General features: G+C 40.9%; 2 protein-coding genes across 4 annotated transcripts in view; both read left to right on the top strand.

Annotated features, from left to right (window-relative positions):
• The first annotated feature begins 26 nt into the window (after nucleotides 1–26).
• On the top strand, nucleotides 27–21,600 carry ssh1a (slingshot protein phosphatase 1a). 2 transcript variants are annotated; one of them, XM_031755464.2, is made up of 15 exons: nucleotides 27–1,164; nucleotides 3,153–3,190; nucleotides 10,332–10,432; nucleotides 12,468–12,532; nucleotides 13,050–13,171; nucleotides 13,593–13,661; nucleotides 13,811–13,876; nucleotides 14,154–14,348; nucleotides 14,457–14,550; nucleotides 15,504–15,632; nucleotides 15,878–15,924; nucleotides 16,040–16,186; nucleotides 17,853–18,053; nucleotides 18,150–18,822; nucleotides 18,932–21,600. In XM_031755464.2, exons 1-15 carry the CDS (start codon nucleotides 1,084–1,086, stop codon nucleotides 20,036–20,038), a joined length of 3,135 nt encoding a protein of 1,044 aa, XP_031611324.1. In that variant the 5' UTR covers nucleotides 27–1,083; the 3' UTR covers nucleotides 20,039–21,600. The 2 variants fall into 2 exon arrangements, with proteins under 2 accessions (XP_031611324.1, XP_031611325.2); XM_031755465.2 differs by lacking the exons at nucleotides 27–1,164; nucleotides 3,153–3,190 and adding an exon at nucleotides 7,942–8,181.
• Nucleotides 21,601–23,692: 2,092 nt separating this feature from the next.
• LOC116332352 (coronin-1C-A) overlaps nucleotides 23,693–25,183 on the top strand; it is a 38,483-nt gene continuing 36,992 nt past the window's right edge. Inside the window, exons 1-2 of one of the 2 annotated variants that reach the window (XM_039620639.1) lie at nucleotides 23,693–23,787; nucleotides 25,057–25,144. The gene's annotated coding sequence lies outside the window, so the exon portion shown is untranslated. The remainder of the gene's footprint in view (nucleotides 23,788–25,056; nucleotides 25,145–25,183) is intronic. The other variant, XM_031755265.2, reaches the window with a different exon arrangement.

Below are 25,183 nucleotides of genomic sequence, written 5' to 3'. Positions count from 1 at the left end.
TTCTCCAGGCTTTTTGAATGACATTCAAAGCTCTTCTTTGGATGTTGGCTGCCTTTTGCTGTGTTCTCTGTTTACATGATCCCACACTGCTTGAGGTCGGAGCTCCTGGGAGGCCAATCCATGACTGGCAGTGTTTTCTATCCCGGTCTCTTTTTACTGCATTGGCAGTGTGTTTGGGATCATTGTCATTTCATTTCAAAACTTTAATGTGCTGAATTAAAATAAGAGATTTCGTTAATAATGAAGAAATGTTTAAAAAAAATGGGCAGATTCTCTGGCAGGTTCTGTTGTGTTCTGCATATCCACCAGTATCAGAATAATCCACCGACAGTCAGAAATACATTATCTGGTGTAAAGCAAAAAGAAAACGTTAATAATCAGCAATAAAAATAAAATTGCTGTCACATGAAGCCAGACACAGAATGACTGGGAAACACACACACACGCAGATGCAACACTTTAAGTATATTCAGATATGCTATTATATTGATTCATTATTATAAAATCAGTCAGAACAGCAATAACAACAACAATAATAATAATGAAAATGTTATTGTACTTTGGGTCGCATTTTGCACATTATTATGAGTCAAGTCACGCCTATTTCTGAATAACATAGTAAAAACATATTCCAGACATTACTTATTTTTCGTATATCAGTACAGCTTTTTGAATATTTATTTCTTCTGCAATTTTTAAATTGTATTCCTACCCACGAGTGTGGTTTTGCATAGCCTTGTTTGTGTTTTCTATCCTGTCGTAAATAGCCTGTTATGTAAACCTGAATTGCCTCGTTTAAAGGTCGCATACAAACTGGCTGCTGCACATATCAGTTGTCGTGATGTCACTGTTATTCATAGGTTTAGCAGTTATATTATGACTACATAATTACAAAAGAAGTGTCGCCGGGATGGATTGAATTAACTTCCTGCACCGGGGGGCCTGTCTGTAAGGATAACTCGGCTCGGTTCCCTCCAATCATCAGCCTCTCTGTCAGCTGTATGTATCGTTAGCCCAGCAGCTAGCTGCAGCTCACCAGGCCACAGCGGCCGGCCGGTGCATCATCATCCTCAGCTTCCAGCCATGGCGTTGGTTACTCTGCAGCGGTCCCCGACCCCGAGCGCCGCTTCTACCGCCAGCACAGCAACTACGACCGCGGGGGAGGTGAGTTTGGTGCCGAGTGAAGCAAAGCTTCAGTGCTCCGTTGTGGTGATATCAGAGTGAGGATGAGGGAGATGCTGCCAGAGCAAGGCCCGCTGATTGAGGCTGAATTAGCTAGTTAGTTATGCTAGGCTGTTAGCTTATGGTAGCTAGCAAATGTTTTCGTTACAGAGAGTTGTACCTGGCCACCGCTTATTCCACTAAATCTGTGAAATCTTTTTTGTTGTTTTTGTTATTTAATAATATTAAAGAAACGCCACACCTGTTAAATTGGCTAGGTGTCCATTTTAAAGAGCTAACGTTAGCTTAGTTTGACAAGTGCTTCATAAATGATAAGAGCTGTGGCTAACATTAACGTTAGCTGTTTATGATGTGAGTGACTGACATTAAAAATGAATGTTCTTCTTAAATATATCGAGCACACAGCACTGTCAGGGAGCTCAATGCACTTCTGCTATATTTGCATTGATTTACTGACAAAGCTGTGTGGATGTTTTGACTCGGACTTGACTCGACCATAAATATCTATTACAGAAATCAAATTGGAAACAGTTACACACAGATCATCGCTATTCCGATTTCCATTGTGGTATGTTGCTGGTCGTGCGATTAAGCATGGGGAAATACCATATTCCTGACAAACAGACACATACGAAGACGACTGAAATTGTTAATACTTAACTGTAACAGTAGAGAGTCACGGTTTGAGTTTTCTGCATACTTTCACTGAGAAGAAGTAATGGTTTAAGCCATTCAAAAGAAGTTCCCTTTGCTGTTTAAGTAGTTATTCGTTACCAGATGGGGGCGCTAACTACCAGCTATAGGCAGAGAAGCTTACCCTTTTCTGCTGTGTCTATAACAGAAACCAGAATTAATATCTGTAGCTGGCTTTATTTACAACCAGAAGTGTGTGAGCTGTGTTTGGCAAGGATAGGTTGAAATACTTCTTATTTCTACCTTATTTTGTACTCATTAATATGGTTTCACGTTAGTTAGTTAGTGCAAGTAGATTTTCTTCTTTTTCTAAAGGGGATTTTTTTTTTTTTTTTTTTGGTCCTGTCCTTATGTCATTGTTGCCTAACGACTGTTTAGGGGTGACAGATAAAGCTGGCAGAAATCTGCTGCAGCTATGATGTCATCTGCTCAAGAGGGGTGGGTGGGGTGGAGGAGGACTACTGTAGGAAGGGGAGGAAGGAGAACTGAGGTAAACAGGGAGGCAAGAGACACTGGTATGAGGGCACGAGGCTCCTAATGTGTGAGGTTATTTTCATGCTTATGCACAGTAATAAAGACACTCAGCTCGCTGTGCATTGCTTCGCGGAACCCTGTGCAAAATGATTTCCTTCGATCCTCCCCACAAATGGTACTCCTCATTTTTATTTTTCCTTCTGGCTGAATGTTTGTTACGTTCGGCATCAACTGAGTCCCATTGCCAGTACTTTAATGCACCTTCACTATGACAAGAAAAATTGTCTTTGGAACAACATGTTTCAAAATATTGATGAACTTTAGAGTCTTATCTACTCCCACACCTTGTAAGCTTCTCTTGGTGGTGTGGCTGCCTTTAAAATGAAGATGAAACATGTACCTTGACTACCCTGGCATTTGCTTCAGAGTCATGTTTTCAATCAAACTCTACCCTACCATCCCTACGATCCTGCTGTGGTGAACCATTATTGATGCGGTTAAGAGTACGGTTTTGACGTTGTACAGCTTTCTTACAGATCATTTCATCACATGAGTAGCTGTAGTGGTGGTGGTGACCCTAAAAAGTATGCTTTATATCAAAATTTAGTATCTCTGTATGTTCATCTTCCAAAATTTAAATGCTGAATGTATAGCACCTCCGTTGCTGCTTATTTTTTCGCATACATTTATCAGAGTTTGTGCTTAGTAAAATACAGGCAAGACTATAGTTCTGGTGTAGCACTAACGGTGCAGTTGAAATGAGTTCAGTATGGTATAAATTTTTTCTGTTATCTCTGTTGCAGGATTTTGGGAGTGAAGATGAACGGCGAGTAAATCTGAGGTAAGTTTACTTCAAATTTAGCTTAAGCTTTCTGTGATATGGTACCACACAGGTGTTATCAACTGACTGGCTGCATCTGCCTTTGAGTCATTTAGTAAAACTTGGAATATTGGCAAACAAGGTGCTATCACTGAATGAGCACACCTGATTTTCAGGGTCATAAAAAGTGTGTGGGTTTGTGTCTGTCTGTCTGTCTGTCTTGTTGGCAGAGTCTACAGTTCTTAAAAGCCAACTGTAAAAAAACAAAAACCCAAACAAACAAAACATGTTGTTCCTAGTAGTCTATAATGTAATATGTTGACAATTATGTCTGTTTATTTATCAGCACTTAGACTGATCAACATGTTCTTGGACTTTGCATCATCATCTGAGTCACTTGGCGTTCCCACAGCTTTTCTTTTTTGCTGTTTAACAGATTGTGTGTGTGTATGTGTGGCATAGATTGAAAAAACCTTAAAATTTAGCATTTGATCTTTTTACTGAGTAAAAACACACAATATCAGCATTTTTTTTTAAGTATGTGACAGTAAGCAAATTATTAAGCAGTGTTTAGCCAGTGAACCTTTTACATTGTGTGAGATTTAATGAGTGTAGATATAAAATCTTTACTGACTCTCTAGTCTATTCGGATGGATATGTCATGTACACTCACTAGCCACTTTGTTAGTTGCCATTACTGTGCCAGTACCAGGTTGCAGAACTGTCTTAATTCTATGTGGCACAGATTCAGCAAGGTGCTGAAAACATTCCTCAGAGATTTTGGTCCACACTGCCATGATCACACAGTTGATGATGATTTGTTGGCACAGTCATGGTGTGAATTTCCTGTTCCACCACATCTCAAAGGTGCTCAGTTGGATTATGATCTAGTGACACTGTAAGCCATTTGAGCACAGTGAACTCATTGTCATTTTAAAGAAACCAGTTTGAGATTTTCTGATCTTAGTGACATGGTGTTATTCTGATGGAAGCAGCCATCAGAAGATGGAAACAGTGTGGTCATAAAGGGATGGACATGGTCAGCATCCATACTCAGGTAGGCTGTGGCATTTAAACAATGCTCAGTGGACTAAGGAGCCCAAAGTGCACAAACAAAACCATTGCACTACTGAAATTGTGGTCCAATTTTGGTGAGCCTGTAGCTTCAGTTTCTTAGCTGCCAGAAGTGGCATCTGGTGTAGTCTCCTGCTGCTGTTGCTTATCTGCTTCAAGGTTCAACGTGTTGTGCATTTGGAGATGCTCTTCTGCATACTTTGGTTGCAGCAAGCGATTATTTGAGTTACTCTTCTTTTCTGTTGTATCAAAGCAGACTGGCCATCCTACTCTGGCATAAACAAGGCATTTTTGCTCAGACAGCTGCTGCTCACTGGATATATATATGTATACTTTTTTTTGTGACCATTTACTGTAAATCCTAAAGATGGCTGCATGGGAAAATCCCAGTAGATCAGCAGTTTCTGAAATAGTCTGACCAGCCTGCTTTCTTTCCATTCTGATGCTCAGTTTGAACTTTGACAGGTTATAGTAACTATGTCAGGTATATCTAATAATGCATCATATATATTATGTCTTTATATAATGTAGGAATATGAAAAATCTGACATAACTATAATCTACAGCAGCCTTCAGTGTTGTAATCTGCTCTTTTCAGTCTGAAGTGGTTTTCTCTTTGTGTTCCTGATCGTATGACAAGAACAAGAGTGCATTTTTAGAACAGTCAATGATTTCAACAAACCACATGGCTCTAGTAACTTGTGTTTTGAACGTTCAAATTTGTGAATATTCCCAAGCTGAATATCTTTGGATAAGGGATTCATGGATTACAAGTTGTGACTCAGCTGTGTTAAGTAATAAACTCAGTTTTCTTCCAAAACCTTAGCTCTGAGTGCCTGGGGCAGTTTGAGAGAGAGAGAGGAGTTCTTTTTTTTTTTTTTTTTTTTTAAATAGAATAATTGTCCATTTATCGTGTGTTATTTTATTGATTTTTTTTGTAACATTAATGCAAATGCACTGTTTTAGGCTCTTTGAGTTTATGACGATGTAAGTGTGTAAATGTTTTTGAAAGAGAAAACATGAAGCAATTTTTCAAAAAACTTTTCTTCCAATAACTGAAAGATGTGAAGGTTTAAAACACTAAAATGCAGTGACTGTGTAACAGTTGTATTCTGAAAAATGAACTCAGCCAAACTGAATCTCGGAGCACAGGCAGACTTTTTATTTCACAACAAATCAATACAATACCTTTTGTAACAGCTTAGTCCCATGCACAAAATAAACTTGTCAAAATAAACTTGTCAAGACGGTGAAACCGAGAAAGCCGGTCTTTGTGTGTCACTAATATTGACAGATTTCTCTTTTCTCCTGTTGAAAGTTCTTTGTTCTCATAAACTTGATTCCCTGATTTCTTATTATTCACTTTGGATGATGTGTGCACATTCATCATTTTAAGAGCTTAGTTTCTTTTGGAGTTATGCAATCTTCTGTGCTGTGTCCCCGAGCAATGCATGTGTGAGGGAATGATCTATGTATGATGCGAGTGCTGGCTTGCCTCAAGATTTCTTTCATTTTTTGAGGAGTCTGTAAGATAACATTCTGTGGTTAAAATGCCAGTAAATTCATGTTTATAGTAAGGCGTAGTAAGTTGTCTTTTACTTGACAGGCACATTTCTCGTCAGATAAGACTGTGCTTATCTTCTGCGGTAGATATGTAGTTGCATCTGTTAATTGACAGCTGTGCATGTGCCAACTGGGAGTATTTGTGCTTGCTGTTCCTGGCCCACCTCAATAATGATGACGAATTGGAGGGGTTGATTTGGGCCAACATAAACATCATGCAGGTGTCTATGGCGCTACACCAAGCAATGATTTAATTTTACCACCTTGTACACAGCAGAGGTGGGCAAGACACAGAATCGGACAAAAATGTGTGTTAATGTGTGCGTTAGCGAAAGAAAGCACAGCACAGATAGTGAGATGAAGGACTGGTAGATCAGATCATCCACAGGCACTAGTATACTTGTACTTTTATTGTCCAGAAACTAAATACTTTTACTCTTTTTTTGGCAGAACAAACGACAGTAGAATCACCAGGTCCGGGTCTATTTTTCTCTGTAACACGATGACGTTATTTGTTTCCTGTTCAGGCTCTCCAAAACTCTACAGATACCTGAGGAGGTCTGTTCCTCCATGTCCAGCCCCTCCCTCTCTTTATCGCTTTCAGTGGTGTCAGTGAGAAAAATGCCAGCATTATGCAACTGACAGCCCCGAGAGGAGGCTTTTTTTCCCCTTATTGTGCTGCTGTGTGCAAAACACTCTAAGACCGTGGATAAACCCGCCTGGTTACAGCCTCTGTGTAACCTCTTTGTGAGTGCTCAGTCTAATCCAGAGTACCTCTCTAACATAGCAGCTCACCTGGTGACTCAGAGCAGTGCTTTAGCAGACATCTGGTCCTGCTTGGCCCCATTAAGGTCCACCTGGACACTTTTATAGGAACAGCCTACACCTTAATTAAATGACATGCCTTTATTCCTACCTGTTGCTTCTAAAGCTTGACCTTAAATGCAGAATAAGTTCCTATGTTCAGGTCTACGCTTCTGCTTCCTGCACCTGGCACATCGAGCTGTTTAGGGTTTCACCTGGACTGTCACAGAACAGTTTGTAGAGTACAGCACCTGCTAGTAACCACGGGTGTTACAGACGATGTCCCATTGTTGAGGAGAAAAGGAGGGCTATCTTGTTATCCGTGTCGCAGAGCTATTGTTAGTGTCTGTTAGCCAATCCTCTCAGATTAACACAGTTGTGCCGCTTCATTGTATACGTGTGGGGGGTTAAATGCTTGGTAAGAAAGAGAAAGTGCAAAGGAAAGTTATAGTCTAGGCTACCATGTGGCTACCACACATCTGCACGTTTCACCAATTGTTGTGAACTATAATGGCCTGATTGTATTTAATTTCAGTTCCATATTTTCCCTTCCTTACCTGCATTTAAAAGCAATAGTCCTTGCTGACATATTAGATATAAAGGATATGCTTGTTTTCACCTCGTGTAATCTGCAACAATATAACACAGTGTTGTTTGTTTGTGGTTCATGTGAATGAGTGAGAACCAGCACTGGCCACTTTAAGGAAAGAGACAAGATAATCCCTCCCTTATAAGCCTGCGTATAATGAGATTGAGGAGTTTTGGGATGTTGCCAGTTCTTACTGTCCTATCCAGCCATGCTTGGCACATGTGTCAAGCAGCCTGGAGGAACTACCTTGGATTCTGTTGACCCATAATGTGGCATGGAGACATCCCATTAGGGAGTTTCAGGCCAAATTCCTCAGTCTGCTTTTTTGTCTTTCGAGTGGTTTTGCTTTTCCCCTGCTTTTCTTGCGTTTTGCAGACATGGTTTTAGCAACACAACATCCTGGAGATAAATATTTTGCATTAGCTAAGGAAGAAACCACCTCTCTTTAACTTTGTCATTCTCAGCTGACACAGATTTCATACTGGAGATCCGCATTTTGAGTGATACTGGAATATCTTAATTGTAACAGAGTTCAGTGTAACACTGCAAAAGTGTGCAATATAGACAGGACAGACTGGGAGACGAGGGAGACTGGTTGTGTGAGCCTAAGGCAATGGGTGGAGGCTGCACTATGTCCCTGCAGGAAGAAGGCTGACTTGCACAAAGAGACGAGGAGGAGGAGGCGAAATGGAGGGAGTGGCATTTGAACAGGCGGCACTTCTCTACTGAGCAGCACAGATGAGTACAGGCTGTCAGTCAGTCTGTCACTCAAGAGTGCTGTAGCCACCATTCTTCTCTTGCTTTGCTCCTTCGCTGTTTCTGGAGGCTGACCAAGAGGGGTTACCTCGTGCAGGAGAGGCGTGTGACTGGTTCGGGTTAACAGGATGTATCTGGTTGTAGAAGCCATTGAGGAGGCCATGATGAAGATGCTACCTTATTTTGTGAAGAATGCAGTGTTGACCCAGAGTGAGATAAACCGCATGTAAGTTAAACTTAACTTATAAATGGGATTTAAACAGCTAAGAATGAAATTCTTCACTGATATGACAGTGATTAGACTTTTAATTGGTTTTTGAAACAACTTGGTATATTCTAACTTTTAATAAAATCTGTCGGTATAAGTTGTTGAAGACTGGCTGGATTATATTCTAACAGATGCTGCGGCGTCTTTTCAGGTCAACAGACTAAATTGGTTTTAGAACTTTTCCTTCTGGTATGAGATAATGAACATCAGTTAAAAGGAGTTATCAGATTCTAAAATCTTGGATTCACCATCATTCTGTTAGTAGCTGTGCTCTTGTGACTTTTTCACTGTGATCTGTTCACTATGATGTAAATAAGGTATGGGTACAGCACTCCACATTCTAGCTGAATCATTTGGGCTATCTGGCGAGCTTTTCTGTCATAGTCTTTTGTTTTTTTTTGTTTTGCTTTGATACCAGATGTATTTTTAGCCCTAGTGTTTGTGGAGAAGCTGATAGCAGGGTGCTGCAGGGTAAGAGACAGTAGGTTCAATTAGGATGTCTGAGTGTGATCGTGAAGCTGCGGGACAGCTCTTGATTTTACACAAGGACAAGTTTCACAGATTCTCAAATTTCACCAGAGTGCACTTTTGTTTTTTTGTTTTTGTTTTTTGCTAGAAGTTATCAGGTATCACAGGTTAAGATCAGTGAACTTACAGTTGGATTAAAACTTAGAAAATGAAAGCAGCATGGATTTTGTGCAAATTGCTGAGCAATAATGGGGCTGTTGCTCTGCTCTTGCTCTTGGTATTGCCACTTTTGGCACATATAGTCATTCCCTGACAGTAGACCTTCCTGACAACGTAATAAATCCCAAGCAGAGAACACAGTGAAACAAAAATCCTCCAAAGTGAGACAAAAAGCTCTTGTTGAGAGGTGTCCACCCCCATACTTTGTCACTGAAACTTTTTTGCTGTGCTGCTGGGGGCGGCCGGAATTTATTGTGAGGTGTACAAAACGAAATCCTTTGTTCCCACAAAATCATCTGTTTTGAGCCAGGCCTGCTCTTGTGTATGTGGGTTCTGAAAGTATGATCAGAGAGGGCTGTTTGGGAGAGGAATTCCAGAGCTGGATATAAAAATGTGCAGTAGTTGATTTAATTTAGATGAGGACGTTTACAATAATAATTCATATTTGAGTTTTTCTCTGAGGCAACTTTAGGAGCCACTGCAGTAATCAGCAGTTTCCCCTGGAAGTGTGATTTCATGCCAATTCATTTCATTAAATTTTGCAAACTTGTGATTCAAAATATTATTTCTTTTCTTTCATAATCATAAACTTATGCCAGTGTTTCTTTCTAAGCTCACACTACCTGAAAACAGTGATTTCCCGATGGCCGTATTTACAGGCAGGTACTTCTTTAGTACGTCAGGATTTTTTTTTTTTTTTCTCAAGATGTCCTGGTTTGCCAGACTGCACACACAGAATACGTGATGCGTGTGTTCCATGCAGCTGCCAGGTACTGTAGATTTATGAATGCGTTGACATTGTTTTTCAGTGAAATGGAATGATTGAGTTCAGCCCGGAGGAAACACCTCACTTCTTTTTAGTGCGCCTCCTTACTTGTGTCATCTGTTGACACGTCCAAAGCCTAACCTGAAAAACTCGTGGATTTTTACAAGCAGGTGTGACGTAGTAATTGCTGCTTTTTGGTCTTTGTGGAGGTTAAGTGCTGCAAACAGCTGCAGTTTGGTCAGTTATTTGGGCCTGTGCTGCATTATACCAAGCCAGTGGAGTCCTGACAAGTCAAATCTGAGTGCAGCCCATGCAGCAGAAAAAAGACAGATAAGCATTCAGGATCAAAGCTTGATTCATGGCGGCTGCAGACCTGACGTCTGGCCCTGTAACGTGGCAGCTGGGCTTTTCCACTCAGCTGTTGAGGTAATTCGCCTGCAGCAGACAACCAGGATTTATTGTCATCTCGTTGGATGTTTCCAACTGAACAGGAGCATCCTGTTAAAACTAAAAATTTCATTTGTCTCGTGTCCCACTGCTTGGTTGAGTTTTCCGAAGAACAAGCTGAGCTGTTGCTCTGCTGAGTTGTGGTTTACGTACAGTGTGTCTTTTCTAAAGATGTGTAACCCCTGACTTTCCTCTCATTTGTTTGCAGCCTGAGTGAGAGCTTCTTCATGGTGAAGGGTGCTGCTCTCTTTCTGCAGCAGGGAAGCAGTCACCAGGGCCAGAAAGCACATCCTCATCACAAACATGCAGGTGAGACACTACAATACCCACGTCATTCACCCAAACTCAACTCATGAGCTTGTGAATCTCTTCATTAGACTTCTCATCCAGGTTAGCTGGTAAACTTCCTAACACTGCAGCAGATGTTTGCGGCTGAGGTGTGGAGGATGGAGGCTGCCTCGTTGATAAGCATGTTCCAGACGTGTAGCTTAGGCAGATTAGTGCTTAAATCCAGCGTATGTTAGCACTGTGGACAAAACTTCTGCTGACGATTAAAGGAGGGCCTTATCATTTGAATTACTTTGCTTGTGTTAACTTTACTGAGTAACTATAAACAGTTGTACTCAGATTTCCCTTTTGTGACTTTGTTTGGTAGTTTTTCATCATTTTAGCTCAAGCGAGGTAACAAAAATTATTCAAGTTTAATTTTTTATGTGAAACGGAGTTTGTGGATGCTTTGTGTAAATTATTGGCACAATACCATGATATTGCAATAGAATAATGGAATTTGGATATTGTAGAAATAGAAGCACTATGCAAATTGTTTTAAGTCTCTCATTTATGGTTACACTCCTGTGAGGCCTGTTTGAACTTAAACTAGTGATTTATCTGTAATTGATTTTTTTTTATTGATTAAAGTCAGAGGTTTCGTTACAAATTGAACTGAACTTGCATGTATCTTTAATCACTTTTGAAAGACACAATTATAGCTTTAAAGACATAAAGCTTACCACTCAGTCCAGTGGCATGATGGGTCTTTAACACTAGCCAACAGTTGAAGCACTGCCAAGTCATTTGGCAAGTGCTGGCTGCGGCTGGCAGCTTCGTCTATGCTGCCAGCCACTTTGTCAGGTAACCCACATATTTGAAGGTCCTACTTTGTCCTCAAACACATTTTACTATGGAAATACCTGTGTAATTTCCCAGTAACTCTGGCCTTTAAATAAAAAAAAAAAGGTGCAGAACAGTGAGAGGGATTCATGCAAAACATGCATGAGAAGAAGGGAAGAACAACTGCTCTGTGGGAATATAATATTTTGGTCTCATCAACCAGTTTTGTGGAAATAACCATGACATTAAAAAATACACACAATATTTATGTGGCTGTGACATGTTTGACTTTACATACAAGTGAGCTGTTTGGTTGTTGTTAACTTATCTCCAGGCTCAGTGGTTTAAGTGAAGACTTTAAGTTGAACTAGTTTAAACTAGACTATCAAAACAATTAATACAGTACATTTCTGTGTTGAGTATGACTGGTAACTTGCAGCTGTTAGTATTAGGAACTCACTTGACTTTGATCCACAGCGTGTGAATGGTTTTCTGAGGATTTATATCTAACAGCTATGAAGAATGAACTCAAAGCATAAACAGGATCTGTCAAATAAATTCAGAGTAATGTTTTAGCGCTGCAAACAATAACTTGGTGGAGGAGCTTTAGAATACCTTCAATATAGTGTTGATCCTCCTTTTTTTATTTGTAGGTTTTAAATATAATGTAGTTTTCAAGCCTGGCCCAAAAATCAGAGCAGAGAAATGAAGCGACACGGCCAGAAAGAGTCTTGTCTCATGCCAGTATCTGTAAGTTAAACCAGTCAGGATGTCAGTTTGTTTCTGCTGACCTGTTGTGACATATTTCAAAATAGCTGGCTCTCTATCAACTGCTGGTCCATCTCCACGCCCTGTTTTATTATCCAGCTCCACTGACATGTCTTGGCAGATAGAGCACTGAGTGATATAAAAGGAGCCCGAGACAAGTTCTTGAGTTGTTGTGGTTAGATAAATTTGCACATGCAATTTCATTGTCAGTTCACGTTTTGTCAGCTGATAAGAATCACTGAGCAGGTGATCTGTTCATTTTTCCAGGAGCAGGTATTAGTTTTGGCCTTGGTGTTAAACACTAGGGAGCAGCCTAATTTCACATACCTTCAGTATCCTGCAGCAGTGCATTTAATAAGCCACTGTGCTTGCTTTTTATTCTCCTTAAAGGTCTCACTTGTTGTTTTCAAACTACAAATGTGTGTATGGTGATGAACATTTATAATAACTGTCACCACCTCAACAGGTGACTTACCTCAACACCTGCAGGTGATGATAAACATTCTTCGATCAGAGGACAGAATCAAACTGGTAAGAGACAGCTTAAATCTGTTCATACATCTAGATGGAAATATGTACACGCACACACAGACACACTCAAACACACACAGTGAGGCCAGTGACTAACAAACCCTCCAGAATGCATTTTATTGTGTAATCAGGATGCTTATTTGCTCACTGTAATTATTAGCTCACGAGGGCAGGTTTGAACATACTCGGGAGAGCATTACAACATGTTTCCATAGCATAGGGGTGTATGTGTTACCCACTTTATGTTTACCGCCTATGTGCCCGCACACATCCTGAGCACTCAACTACCCTGTTGCATCAAGCGTGTGACACTTTGTTGGACAGAAAAGCAGTTTACCAGAATTTTCTTGCTTCTCCTGTGCATTAGCTTTTATGTGCTATTGAAGTTTTCTGCCTGTGTGAAGGCAGTTAACACAATGTTAACATTTTAATTCTTATATAAATACTTAAATTAGTGTTTTAAAATTTTACACCCTGCATAAAACATTTTGAATTCCACTGTTTGTGTCTTGTGCAGGCGGTACGGCTGGAGAGTGCATGGTCAGATCGTGTGCGGTACATGGTGGTGGTGTACACCAGTGGGCGACAAGACACAGAGGAGAACATCCTTCTGGGAATTGACTTCACCAACAAAGACTGGTAAAATATGTAGAGTTTAATATTCTTAAAGGCTAAGCTCCATTTAAGACTGGATATTTTTATTTACTTTGTGTTTATTCTGAACAAGACGGATGAAATAATTTATACAATATGTACTTGTGAATGTAGATAACACTCACCTGCACCACTCTGACTGAAGCTTAAAATATTTCCTTGTTGCTAGCAACACACAAGCTCAAACCTTTGTACCTTAAAACAGCTGACATTTAAATGTTACCATTTCTCTGTTGGAGGCATGGAGTTACCTGTGAAGCTAGTAGTTTTAAACAAAATACAAATTTCTTGTATTTTTTTCTTGTAACACAACTGTAGGAAGTGTTTTTCATTCTCAGATTAAAAGGCCTTGTAGAGATTGTTCTTTCATTCCCCTTTTTTTGCCTTTTTTATTCTACTTTTCCAGTAAAAGCTGTTCGATAGGCATGGTGCTACCTCTGTGGAGCGATACAAAGATCCACCTGGATGGAGATGGGTGAGTTTGGGGTTTCTTTATGACCTTTGTTTTAAGGACAGAGGCCACAGCTGGAGCATTATTGTGCTGGGTTTTTTTTTTTTTTTTTTTGCATCCATCCCTGACACTAGATGAACACATAGTAACCATCTGTTTTATTTGCTCCTCAGGGGTTTTACTGTGAACACGGCAGGTCGGACTCATGTCTTCAAACCCGTGTCAGTGCAGGCTATGTGGTGAGTAATAATCAACCTCCGGAGTCACAGTGGCTGGCTGCAACAGTTCACTTTTATCGCACACAACAACAAATCCCCTAATAGACAGACTCTGCTGCAATGGTGCAGGCTGAGGCAGTGCTCAATCTGCCACCTACTGGCATAAAGACATATGTGCACAAAAGTGCATAAGGCCAAACTGTAAACAACACAATCATGTGATTTTATTATTATTTTTTTCATCATTAAAGAGAATCAAACTGTCAATTCTTTATTTTCCTATTCAACAACCATCTAGGTCAGCCCTGCAGGTTTTGCACAAAGCATGTGAGGTTTCACGCAGGTATAACTACTTCCCTGGAGGAATGGCTCTCACCTGGATGGGCTACTACGAGAGCTGCATTGCTTCAGACCAGAGCTGCATCAACGAGTGGAACGCCATGAAGGACTTGGAGACCACACGACCAGATTCACCCACCATGTTTGTCGACAAGTTAGTAAACGCGGTCCAACTTAAGCTTTTGTTGAAATGGCGTCAGATTTTTTGGAGCAACTGTCTTTAACAAGTGCTGAGAGTTTCATGAGACATCATCTTTTGCAGGCCTTCAGAGAGAGAGAGGACAGAGTGCCTTATTAAAGCAAAACTCAGAAGCATCATGACGTGCCAGGACCTTGAGAACGTCACCTCCAAACAGGTTTAAAAAAATAAGTCATTTACTTTCAGTTTCTTGTGGTTTAGTTTTGAAAGACTTCCTTTAAATTTTATTCCTTAAAGGTTTATCATTATTTATGGAAATACTTGGGCACGCCTGTGCAAATTTCTTGCTTTGGAAGTGAAAAGAACTACTAACTAAACGTCTAAACATGCATCCTACTTTTTTCTCATTAACTTACATTGTAACATTTGGCTATCCTACCAAGTTGGTCGTTACTAACCCCTCTTTACACCATTTACCTTTTCTATTCTTCATTTAGGATTTTACTCACTTTTTACCCACTCTTCCTTGCGGTATAGTAATATACTGCAACATTTGCTTGTGCATAAAGTTTCCCTGCAGAATTTCTGTTTAGGAAACTGAATGCCACTCCATACACTTTGTGCATGTTGAGCTCTAGTTTAGATTTGTTTTTTACTTAAATGAGGTCACTGTAGTCTCTTCATCAACAAACGGATACAGTGAATTGGGCTTACCCAAGCGTTGCATTGGACACTTTAGTCTTCTGTGATGAGGTTGCAGGTAGGATTTCCTTTTTGGATGTAGATCCCGTTTCTGCATCACTGCTGCAGAGGGTAGTGGTGCAGTGCCACTTGTGTCAGCTAAACCTTCCTGCAGCTCCTTTGCAGTTATATGAAGGTCAATATTCTGCTTAGGTTTCACCCAGCAGATGGGCAGTTGTATCTGAAAGTATTAATAGTCTTTCAGATGTTGTCAATACCTCCATATTATTGCTTTAACTGCCATTTCTTAATGTCAATTTTTGACTGTCTAGCTTGCAAGCTAAAAGATGTTTTGAATAGCCTCTGTCCTTTGTTTTTATAGGTCACTTGATGAAATAAAAATCAATGCACTAACTTGTGAAAAGAGATCACTTAAATGTGTGTTTATTGCCCATCACACATAAGTCACGCTGTGTGTTTTTTGTTCAGATCCGTACAGTGTTGGAGCAACACATGAACTGCAATCTTAAGGAATACAAAGAGTTCATTGATAATGAAATGCTGTTGATCCTGGGTCAGATGGACAAAGCCACCCTCATCTTTGACCACGTCTACCTGGTGGGAAAACTAATGCTGCCTCTTACATTGAGAGAAACATCTGTTACATCTGTTGTTTCCTGCGAGTAGCTGAGATAAAATGATTTTTTTTCTGTTCAACCCCAAAGGAACATTAGTGTTTAATTCATCTTGCCATTATAATAACCCACCCACAAACTCGGTTTGTGGGTGGGTTATCTTCAGTCTCCCGAAGATTTGAAAATATACCCAGTCTAAACATTATTTTCTCTCATTTTGTTTTTTAGGGCTCTGAATGGAATGCATCTAATTTGGAGGAGCTGCAAGAGACAGGGTGATTTATTTTAGATAATAGAGAAGCTCAGATATCCACACAAAAAACATATTTTCATTATGATTTGAGCAAGAAAGAATGCTGTTGATGAGTTCATGTTATCTTTCCTCCCCAGGGTGGCCTATATACTCAATGTAACCCGAGAAATAGACAACTTCTTTCCAGGCACATTCAGTTATCACAACATACGCGTCTACGATGAAGAGGCCACCGACCTGCTTGCTCACTGGAACGACACATATAACTTCATTGTTAAAGCAAAGTGAGTCCTGAGTGGAACAGAAAACATGTTGATGATATAACTATCTGTATCTCATCATCACTAGAGACTTACTGTCAACAAAGCTAGTATTTTAGTGAAGTAACATATTGGTACATATAAATATAGAGCTGAGGTCATAAATGACCCCACTTGATAACTTCAAGGTTGTAGTACCTACACTTACTGGCCCATTTATTACGCACACCTTGCTAATACTAGGTCAGACCCCTTTTTGCACTCAGAACTGCGTAAAATTCTTCATGCCGTAAATTCAACAAGGAAACATTCCTCAGAGATTTTGGTCCATATTCACATGATAGCATCACACAGCAGATGATGCGAATCCCCTATTCCACCACAGCCCAAAGGTGCTCCCTTGGATTATCCTGCTGGAAGCAGCTGTCATAAGATGGCCCCACTGTTTTCTGTAATACTCAGGTAGGCTGTGGAGTTAAGTGTTCGGCTGGTAGTAACGGGCCTAAAGTGTGCCAATATCCTCCATACTATTACACCACCACCACAAGCCTGAATAGTGATACATCGCAGGATCGATGGATGATTTCATAATGTTCATGCCAAATTCTGAACTACCATCTGAAAGTCGCAGCAGAAATCAAGACTCTACGGATCAGGGAACATTTTCCCAGTCTTCTGTTGTCCGATTTTAGCAAGCCTGTATGACTGTAGCCTCAGTTTCCTGTTCTTAGTAGAAAACTGACATTCACTGTATATTTTCTTTTTCAGACCATTCTCTGTAAATCCTAGAGATGTGTGTGTGGAAAAATCCCAGTAGATCAGCAGTTTCTCAGAAAGCCACACCTGCCTGTCTGGCACAAACAACCATGCCACGTTCACTTGAGCTGCCCTTCTCCCTGATTCTGATGCTCAGTTTAAACTTCAGCAGGTTGTCATGACCATGTCTAAATGACTAAAAGTATTGAGGTGTTCCCACGTGATTGGATGTTTAGATATTTGTGTTAAAAAGAAATTGAACAGGTGTACTTAATGAATGGCCCAGTGACTCTGTTATGTAGCACAAAAACAGAATTCCAGCTTAACTTCCTGGTTTAGGGATCATATTTTCTGACAACACTTGAACCAGCCAGGCAAGTTCTTGAAGTGCTGATTAACACAAAATTTGCTTTGGTAAAGTTCACACAGTGGGGAAATAAAGGGATCCACCAGTTTAAGTGTTAGGGGGAGGGGCTCATGTTATTGAATTTTTAACTAGTGTAAAAAGAGCAAGTCCATAAACTGAGGCCACAAGTGAGACAGAGAGATTTTAGGAGTGAGAGAAGGAGCTGCAAGGAGAGAACAAAGTAAACAATTGAGAAAACAAATCTCATATCTGATTATTTTATCACGGGTGTGTTCCAAAATATTGCTTAATAAGTGTAAAACCGTTCCAGGATTTTCTGTTTTACTTTGGATCATCCCTTTCACAAAACAGCTGAATCAGGTAATAGAATGAGCCTGGTTTACTTATTAGGAAAATTATTCCTCAGATGCCTCTTTTGTTTTTAATCTACTATCCAACCTCAACAGTTTTTCAGATGAGACAGAGGCAAATGTGGAAAAAGAAAGTTTGTAGTTTATTTGGTTATTTTCATTGCTAATCTATGTGTTTGTGACTCTTATAAAAATGTGCATGTGTTCCTTCCCACAGAAAGAACCGCTCCAAGTGTCTCGTTCACTGCAAGATGGGTGTCAGTCGGTCTGCCTCCACCGTCATCGCTTATGCCATGAAGGAGTACGGCTGGTCACTAGAGAAAGCTTATAACTTTGTCAAGCAAAAGAGGAGCATCACGCGACCCAACCCAGCTTTCATGAGACAGCTGGCAGAGTACGAAGGCATTTTGGATGCCAGGTACAATCTCTCGATTGATCTATGCATAAATTGTCTTTTCTTAGGTGAACTCTTTAAACTTTTTTAAACTTGTGTTTTGTCTTTCTCTGTTTTCAGTAAACAACGGCACAACAAGCTCTGGCATCCAGACGGAGACTGTGAGATGGCCGAGGGACAGCAGGGAATGGCTCAGTGCTGCAGAGGAGAGGAGGGAGGCATCCTGACTCCAGATCCAGGAATGTCTCCCTGCTGTGAGGAAGCACTATCTGATAAAGGTGCAGCGTGCCCCTCCCCATGCAGGACTGTTCCCCTGGAGAACGACCCAGCCTACAACAACTATTACTTCCGCCGTCTCTCTGACTCTGCGCTGGACAGTGAACCATCAACACCTGTGCGCGGCCCTCCCCTTCTTGGCATGGAGAAGGTCTTTATAGAAATTGAGGATGTGGAAAGGGATGCTCTGCTGGATGACGAGGCCTTTGATGGCCGTGAGGGCTTGCCGCTCCCCCACTTTGGGCCGACGGCAGAGGGGACTGCGGCCCAGACCTGCAGTCGCGGTCCGGAGCCCCTTGAGGAGCTGCGTCTGAGGCTGGAGTTTAGCACAGTGGAGGAGGAGGATGAGGAGGACGTGCAAAAGGAGGAGGCAGAGATGGAGGTATTAATGCAGCCAGATGATGGAGGCGGCGGTGAAACGCAAGATGTCGAGGTAGAGGGTAATGGGATGGACCTGGCAAGTCTCAATGAAAATTCCAACAATAACAACCATTTCAGCACTCCACGTAACTACAATGTAAGTTTGAAAAATGAAGTTTAGCCCATATTTCAGACTGAAAATGCTAAAAATGTGCATAAATAACTGTTGCCTGTTGCATTTGTTTTTCTGTGCCGTCTTTATTTAGGAAAAAGCTTCCTCCATCCTTGTTCCAGCCGATGCTTCTACACCACTGCCTTGGTGTGATCAGACCAAGTCTAATCTGAAACGAGATTCTCCAAACTTGGCTTCTAAGCTTTGCCTTAACCTGACTCCTCCCGAAGTCCCAAGTGCTTCATTCCTACAGTCCCATACCTCGTCTGAAGGCCTCAGATCCTCAGTGGGACTGCGGTGCCCCTGTGGGCCTCTGTGTGACTGTGCCAACTGTGCTGCCTCCCCAACCAAGGCTCCACTTGAAAGAGAGGAACAGCTTGGAGAATCACTGCAGTTAGTAGAGACTGAGCATAATGGGGAGTTCTCTGAAGTAAAGGCTGAGCTTGATGAGAGTCAGTCTGCTAGTGCCTCAGAGGCTCTCCCTGAGCTGATGAAGATCGATTCTGAGGAAGACAAGCCTGCAGTGGCTTGCTTCCTTGGCCAACAACAGGAGACCCTTTTACAGCTGCGACAATCTGGGTTGGTCCGCCGCCGTGCAGAGAGACTAGAGAGACTTGCGGGTTTATCTCAGGAAAGCCTGCACTCTCTGAAGCCTTTGCATGGATGCCAAATGTCCCAAAAGGGTCCCTTTCACACTGAGGAGGACGAGGAGTTCTCCGGTGACTTCGCTAAAACTTCAACGCCATGCCAAGTGCGGTTAGAGCCACTGGTGGTGCCACTGACCAATGAAGCCTTGTTGGGGGTGGTGGGGTCTGGGCTGCTTACACCCACATCCTCGCCTCACGGCTCCACCTTGACACGCAGCTCCAGCAGCGACAGCCTGAGGAGCGTGAGGGGGAAACCTGGCCTCGTACGTCAGAGGGCGCAGGAGATCGAGACCCGCATGCGGCTAGCAGGCCTCACCGTGCCCTCGAGGCTGAAGCGGTCCAACTCGCTGGCCAAGTTGGGCAGCCTCAACCTATCCTCCGAGGACCTGTGTTCAGTCTGCTCCTCAGATGCAGGAACACTCCTGCTCCTCTCACTGTCGCCAGAGCCAGACCCCAGCTTGGACTGGGACTCCCCAACCACCTCTGCGCTATCCCGGCCCCGCAAGGACTTGCACACTCCAGAGAGGGCACTACCAGGTGAACCTAGAAGCTGACAAATCAAGTGGAGGCTGTGTACGGTCCACTCATCCCCTCTTCTGTCACCCTGTGGGGCTGGAGAAAGTTGTACAGATTCTGGAAACGGGAAAAGGGTCGAGTCTGAGAAAACAAAAAGAAAGCCAACTGTTGTTATAAGGAGTGTATGCTCTCCTTTGCCACATTGTTTCTCAAACTGCTGTTCACAGTGATGAAAGTCATATTGCTGTATCTGAGAAGTGTGTAAAGCCATCAGTTCACCTCTAAGTTGTTTGATTTATGGACAAACAAGTGCCTTACCTACGAGACCAGAGGCACAGAGCTGTGTGTTCGACCGCAGAACGAGACGGTACGGTGATCTGTAACCTTTAATTTGGTGTCCACTGGCACTTACCTTATTTTTATCTGTCGGGTACAAAGTGGTAGCCTACATTGATGAACTTGATTCCCTCAAAGAGCTTCACATAAAGCAAACTGTTGAATAAACATAGTTGTTTACCACACGGTTTATGTTTAAGATGCTAGCGGGTTGTATAATTAATGGTTACCTCATGTTGCATTCATGGAGCTTTTGCTCACATGAACGCCAAGCAAGAGTTTAAGTCAGTTCAGTTGCTGATGTCTAGTTAAAGTGAGGAAATCAGTTTGGTTTTTAAATCCATTTTAATGCAGAAGTGTACTGTGTTAATGCATTTACTGTGTGTTAGTCCCTGAGTGAGTGAATGGGATGAGAGTAGAGAGAAGAGGTAATTTTTTGCCAGAGGCACGCTCACTGTTCTCAACAAACAGAAACGGAAACATTTCTGAGTTTGTTGTTCCTTTGCACTGCTTTTTTTATTGAGTGAATACTGGTACACAACAAGCTATCTTCCAAAATAACATTGGAGTAATGTTATTGACCTCATCATTCCCTACAATGTTCACTGTTCTTGGGAGAGCGGAGTGAGGAGTCACACTACATGGCTGAAAATCATAAAGCGTGACACAAACTGGGGATTTATGACAGCTAAAGTTAGCTGAACATTCTTGACAAAACAACAAAAAACATTACAACATTCTTTACCTTAAAATCATTTAAGGTTTGCCAACATTTTTAGCTCATTTGTACTATTTTTTTTTTTTTTTTCCAATGTGAAAGACCAAAGTTTTTTTGTTGTTCTTGTTGTTGTTGTTTTGTTTTTTTTTGTTTTTTTTTTGTTTTTTTTTTTAAATTTTGGCTGTCTTAAATTGGAAACGCCGTTGAAGCTGTATAAAACATGTGAATCATAACGTCAATCACGTACATATTTAAATGCTGTCACATCTGTTTTGCACCTTTTGGGAGAAACAAAAGAGACTCGCTGGAGTCACCGGGCTCATAGCTGTTAAGCTTTTACACTCATATCATTAATGAGTTCTGAAGCTTTTGTCACGCTGACGTGACAGCGATCACAGTAGGTTACTTCATGGTTTGGTAACCATTTTCTTTTTATATTTAAGTATGCAGTAATTTTTGTACTGTACATTGCTGTAGTTTGAATGCATATTGCACTTTTTATGTTGGTAAAGATACTGTACTGTATGTGTTAATTATGGAAATAAACATTTCTTTTACATAATTGCTTTTGCTCCTCCCTCTCTGAGCATAATTCTTTCAAAACTGAAGAGATACTCAGGATTTCGTAAAAGATCCAAACATTGCAATTCGGGGTCAAATACCAGAGGTGATAGGAATCACAGTCGTCTCAAAACTGAGCCCCCAACAGATAAGAACTGGTTCATGAAGGTAAAGGAAATGGAAAAATAACATACAAATTTCAAAAAGAAAGTACTTTGCAAACAAATCTCCCATTTGTTTATATTGTGATAGGAAATGGGTACAGTGATTTACTGAAATGTGCAAACACATGGAAATACAGTCTATAAAGCAAAAATGGAGTTTGAATAATTCTAACAAGCTTTAAAGTTAATACTTGGTATGAACACCTTTCTTGTCATTTCCTTAAGCTGTCTTTGTGTAAAAAGACATTTGAAAGACGTCTGACATTTTTCATAGATTCAACTAAAGTGGGAACAAATTAGCTGTTTTTGTGACAAGCTGCTAGTAATAAACTGCCAAAAAATACAATTGAAAAGTTGTTCTCAAGACCACTTTCAAAACAATACAGTAAAGTGGTTCCTTGGAGGGAAAATATAACATTAATGCCCCATAATATACATGATTATCAGCTATGGTAATCCTGACTGGGTAACTTAATCCAACTTAACTTACAGATTCAAAACAACACGTACCTGTGGAATAAGTTTTTATTCCACTTTCTTGTGCATTTAAAACCAAATTATTTTTTTTCTTTTGTCTTTTATTCTTTTGTGATTATTTCCGTTTTCTTGCATTTTATAACTCATTTTTTCTCTGTCGTATCCAATCAATATCTCTATTTTTTCATTTTCGAATTACAAACAATGTGGATGGATGGCAAATGAAAAAATAAGTTTTTGAACTTATAATAAATAATAAAAGGTTTGAATCTTTGAAATGTTTTGGTGAACACAAACAGCTGGAATAATCTTCATGAATGTTCGAACTGTCCGGCACAGATATTCAGGCATAATAACGAAATACACGAATCCACTGTGATGGAGTGTGAGCCCTGACATTACATCATGATTGTGCCCTCATCTGTATGCTTTGGCATAGGAAATATTTTCTAACAGCCAGGTTATATAACATCTGGCTTCCCGTCAGTGTTTGCATGACATCAGTGCATTAGTTAACTTACAGACTCCTGTTTCTCCAGGCCTGCGTGACCGTGTGCATGAATGCTGCTCCTGTGCACAGAATAGCGTGTGGTGAGGAAGTGAGGTGGCTAAGCTGCAAGTTTTATATCATGTGTGTGTGTGTGAATAAAACCCATTTCTACTCGGACTGGTTTTTCAGCGGATGTGAAATGAATGACTAGTCCCCTGATGTAACCTGTTAAACAGTTGTAAACAATCTGCAAAAAAAAGCCTGCTTCGAGTTAAACATTGCCTTAAACTAGTAATAGATTGGCTTTTTTTCTAGATTAGATTCAAAGTGACCTTTATAAACTCAAACACACCGGCTTATAAGAACACTGGCTGCCTGTCTGTCGGCACAGTAGCTTTCAGTAAGCAGCCGGTGGGTGTGGGCCGGGACCCTCTTCCCCTTCGTCTGCCGGTGAATTCTTGGCTGCAGCACCTCCACTTTTGTTTTATTATCTGAGGACACATCCTGTTTGGGACGTTACTCCAGTAACCAAGCGCAAACAAAAGAAATGGCCAGAGCTGTTTTTCAGATAATATCCCACTCCCCTGGACATACAAATGCTCACTGTTTATCCCAGACACAACATAGAAAAAAAAAATTCCTGCTTTTCTTAACTGGGTTGGTGGAAAGAGGTGTAAAAATTGCTAAGCTCGTAACACTTGGGTAAGAGTCCGAGGATATAAATGATGTGAAGTTCAGATCCCCCCCACCACCAAAATAAAATAAAATAAAATAAAATAAAATAAAACTTTATTTAAATGATAAAAAATGGTAACACAAGTAAAAACACGAATCAACTTTCTTTTTTTTCTTTCTTTTTTTAAATCTAGCAGAAGGAGGGGGATAAAACTAAACTAAACTACACTCCAGAAATGTATTCGAAAGCAGGAGGAAAGAAACGCACAAGGAAAAGCAATCACCAAATTAAAAGGGGAAGCGGCCATAATTAAGACACGACAAACAGAGGAAGACGCGAGGAAACACAGAAGACACGGACAAAAGGTAAACAATTAAAGAAAAATACATGCAAGAATTTGGAATTAAATCCGAAAGAGAATTGTTTAAAAACCCAACAGCATTACACGTTTAATCCACAGCCTCAATTGGTTGGACTTTAACACAATTAGCAAACGTAATCACCCTGAAAGTGGGTTGAAATGAGTAAAATAGCAACAGTCCTGCCTGTGTCCTACAGTAGGCCTGTGTTTCACCCTGATCACACAGATTCATACTGAAGCAAACACAAACTGAGTCACTTTCTATATTTGCTAGTGGGGCTTGTCTGCCTTGTGTCTTTGTTCTCACCTACTTGTATTTGCCATTTCCACTGAAGCTGTTGTTTTCAAATATACACAAACTGGCCACTTTATTAGTGACACCATGCTAGCACCAGGGTGGGCCCCTTCCCCCACAGGTTGTCTTAATTCTACAAGGTGCTGGAAACATTTCTCCGAGATTTTGGTTCATATTGACTCTCCTGTTGCATCACATCCCAAAGTGCTCTATTGGATTAAGATCTGGTGACTGTGAAGGCCATTTGAGTACAGTGAACTCACTGTCATGTTTAAGAAGTCAGTTTGAGCTTTGTGACATGGCACGTTATCCACTGTGCTCATAAAATAATCGACAACATAACAACAGCAGAAATCAACACTCATCAGACCACGAAGCATGTTGTCCAATTTTGGTGATCCTGTGTGAATTGCAGGCTCAGTCTCCTCTTCTTAGTTGGCAGGAGTTACACCTGGTGTGGACTTCCAGTGGTTGAAGTTATATTTTGGTTGCAACTAGTGGTTATTTGAGTTACCGTCTCCTCGGACCTCTGACATCAACAAGGCATTTTCAACCAGAGAACTGAGTTTTTGAAACTCCAACAACCATGTCACCTCTAAAGTCGCTTAAATCACCTTTCTTCCCCATTCTGATGCTTTAAACTTCAGCATGTCATGTCTGCATGTGATTTGCTGGTTAGATGTTTTTGCCGAACAGGCATACCTAATGAAGTGGCCATTGAATATACCTACCCATTGTTGCAATTACACAGTGCTGCTGACTGGCCTCCCACAGTGATAATCAATGATTTTTGTTTCTGATCGAATATTTCTGTTCTTCATAAACTATGTCCAAACAGTGATAGAAATATTTAATTTTACATCTCCACGACAGCAAAAAGTAAATCTACAAGTCCGAGCGCCCCCTGATCTTATTAGTCAAATGTGCTGTGACATCACATGGATGTAATATAAGGCTCCTGTTGCTGGTTTATTTGAGGGAGGACCGATCATCACCAAACAACCAACAAAGAGCACTCTGTCAGTCCTGAGCAAGGAGCGATCTACTTGGCTACAGCGTCTAACTGGTAAGTGTCAGCTGCAACATATAATAAGATATTTAATAT

Source organism: Oreochromis aureus, linkage group 12 (genome assembly GCF_013358895.1).
Source record: "Oreochromis aureus strain Israel breed Guangdong linkage group 12, ZZ_aureus, whole genome shotgun sequence".
In the NCBI taxonomy this organism is placed as follows: domain Eukaryota; kingdom Metazoa; phylum Chordata; class Actinopteri; order Cichliformes; family Cichlidae; genus Oreochromis; species Oreochromis aureus.
The sequence above is the reverse complement of the archived record's forward strand: the minus strand, read 5'-3'. Positions and strand labels throughout refer to the sequence as shown.

Coding starts and splice junctions, on each gene's coding strand:
- ssh1a (XM_031755464.2), top strand. CDS start 1,084: ATGGCGTTGGTTACTCTGCAGCGGTCCCCGACCCCGAGCGCCGCTTCT. Junction 14,349..14,456: donor CCCACCATGTTTGTCGACAA/GTTAGTAAACGC, acceptor CATCTTTTGCAG/GCCTTCAGAGAGAGAGAGGA. Junction 14,551..15,503: donor AGAACGTCACCTCCAAACAG/GTTTAAAAAAAT, acceptor TTTTTTGTTCAG/ATCCGTACAGTGTTGGAGCA.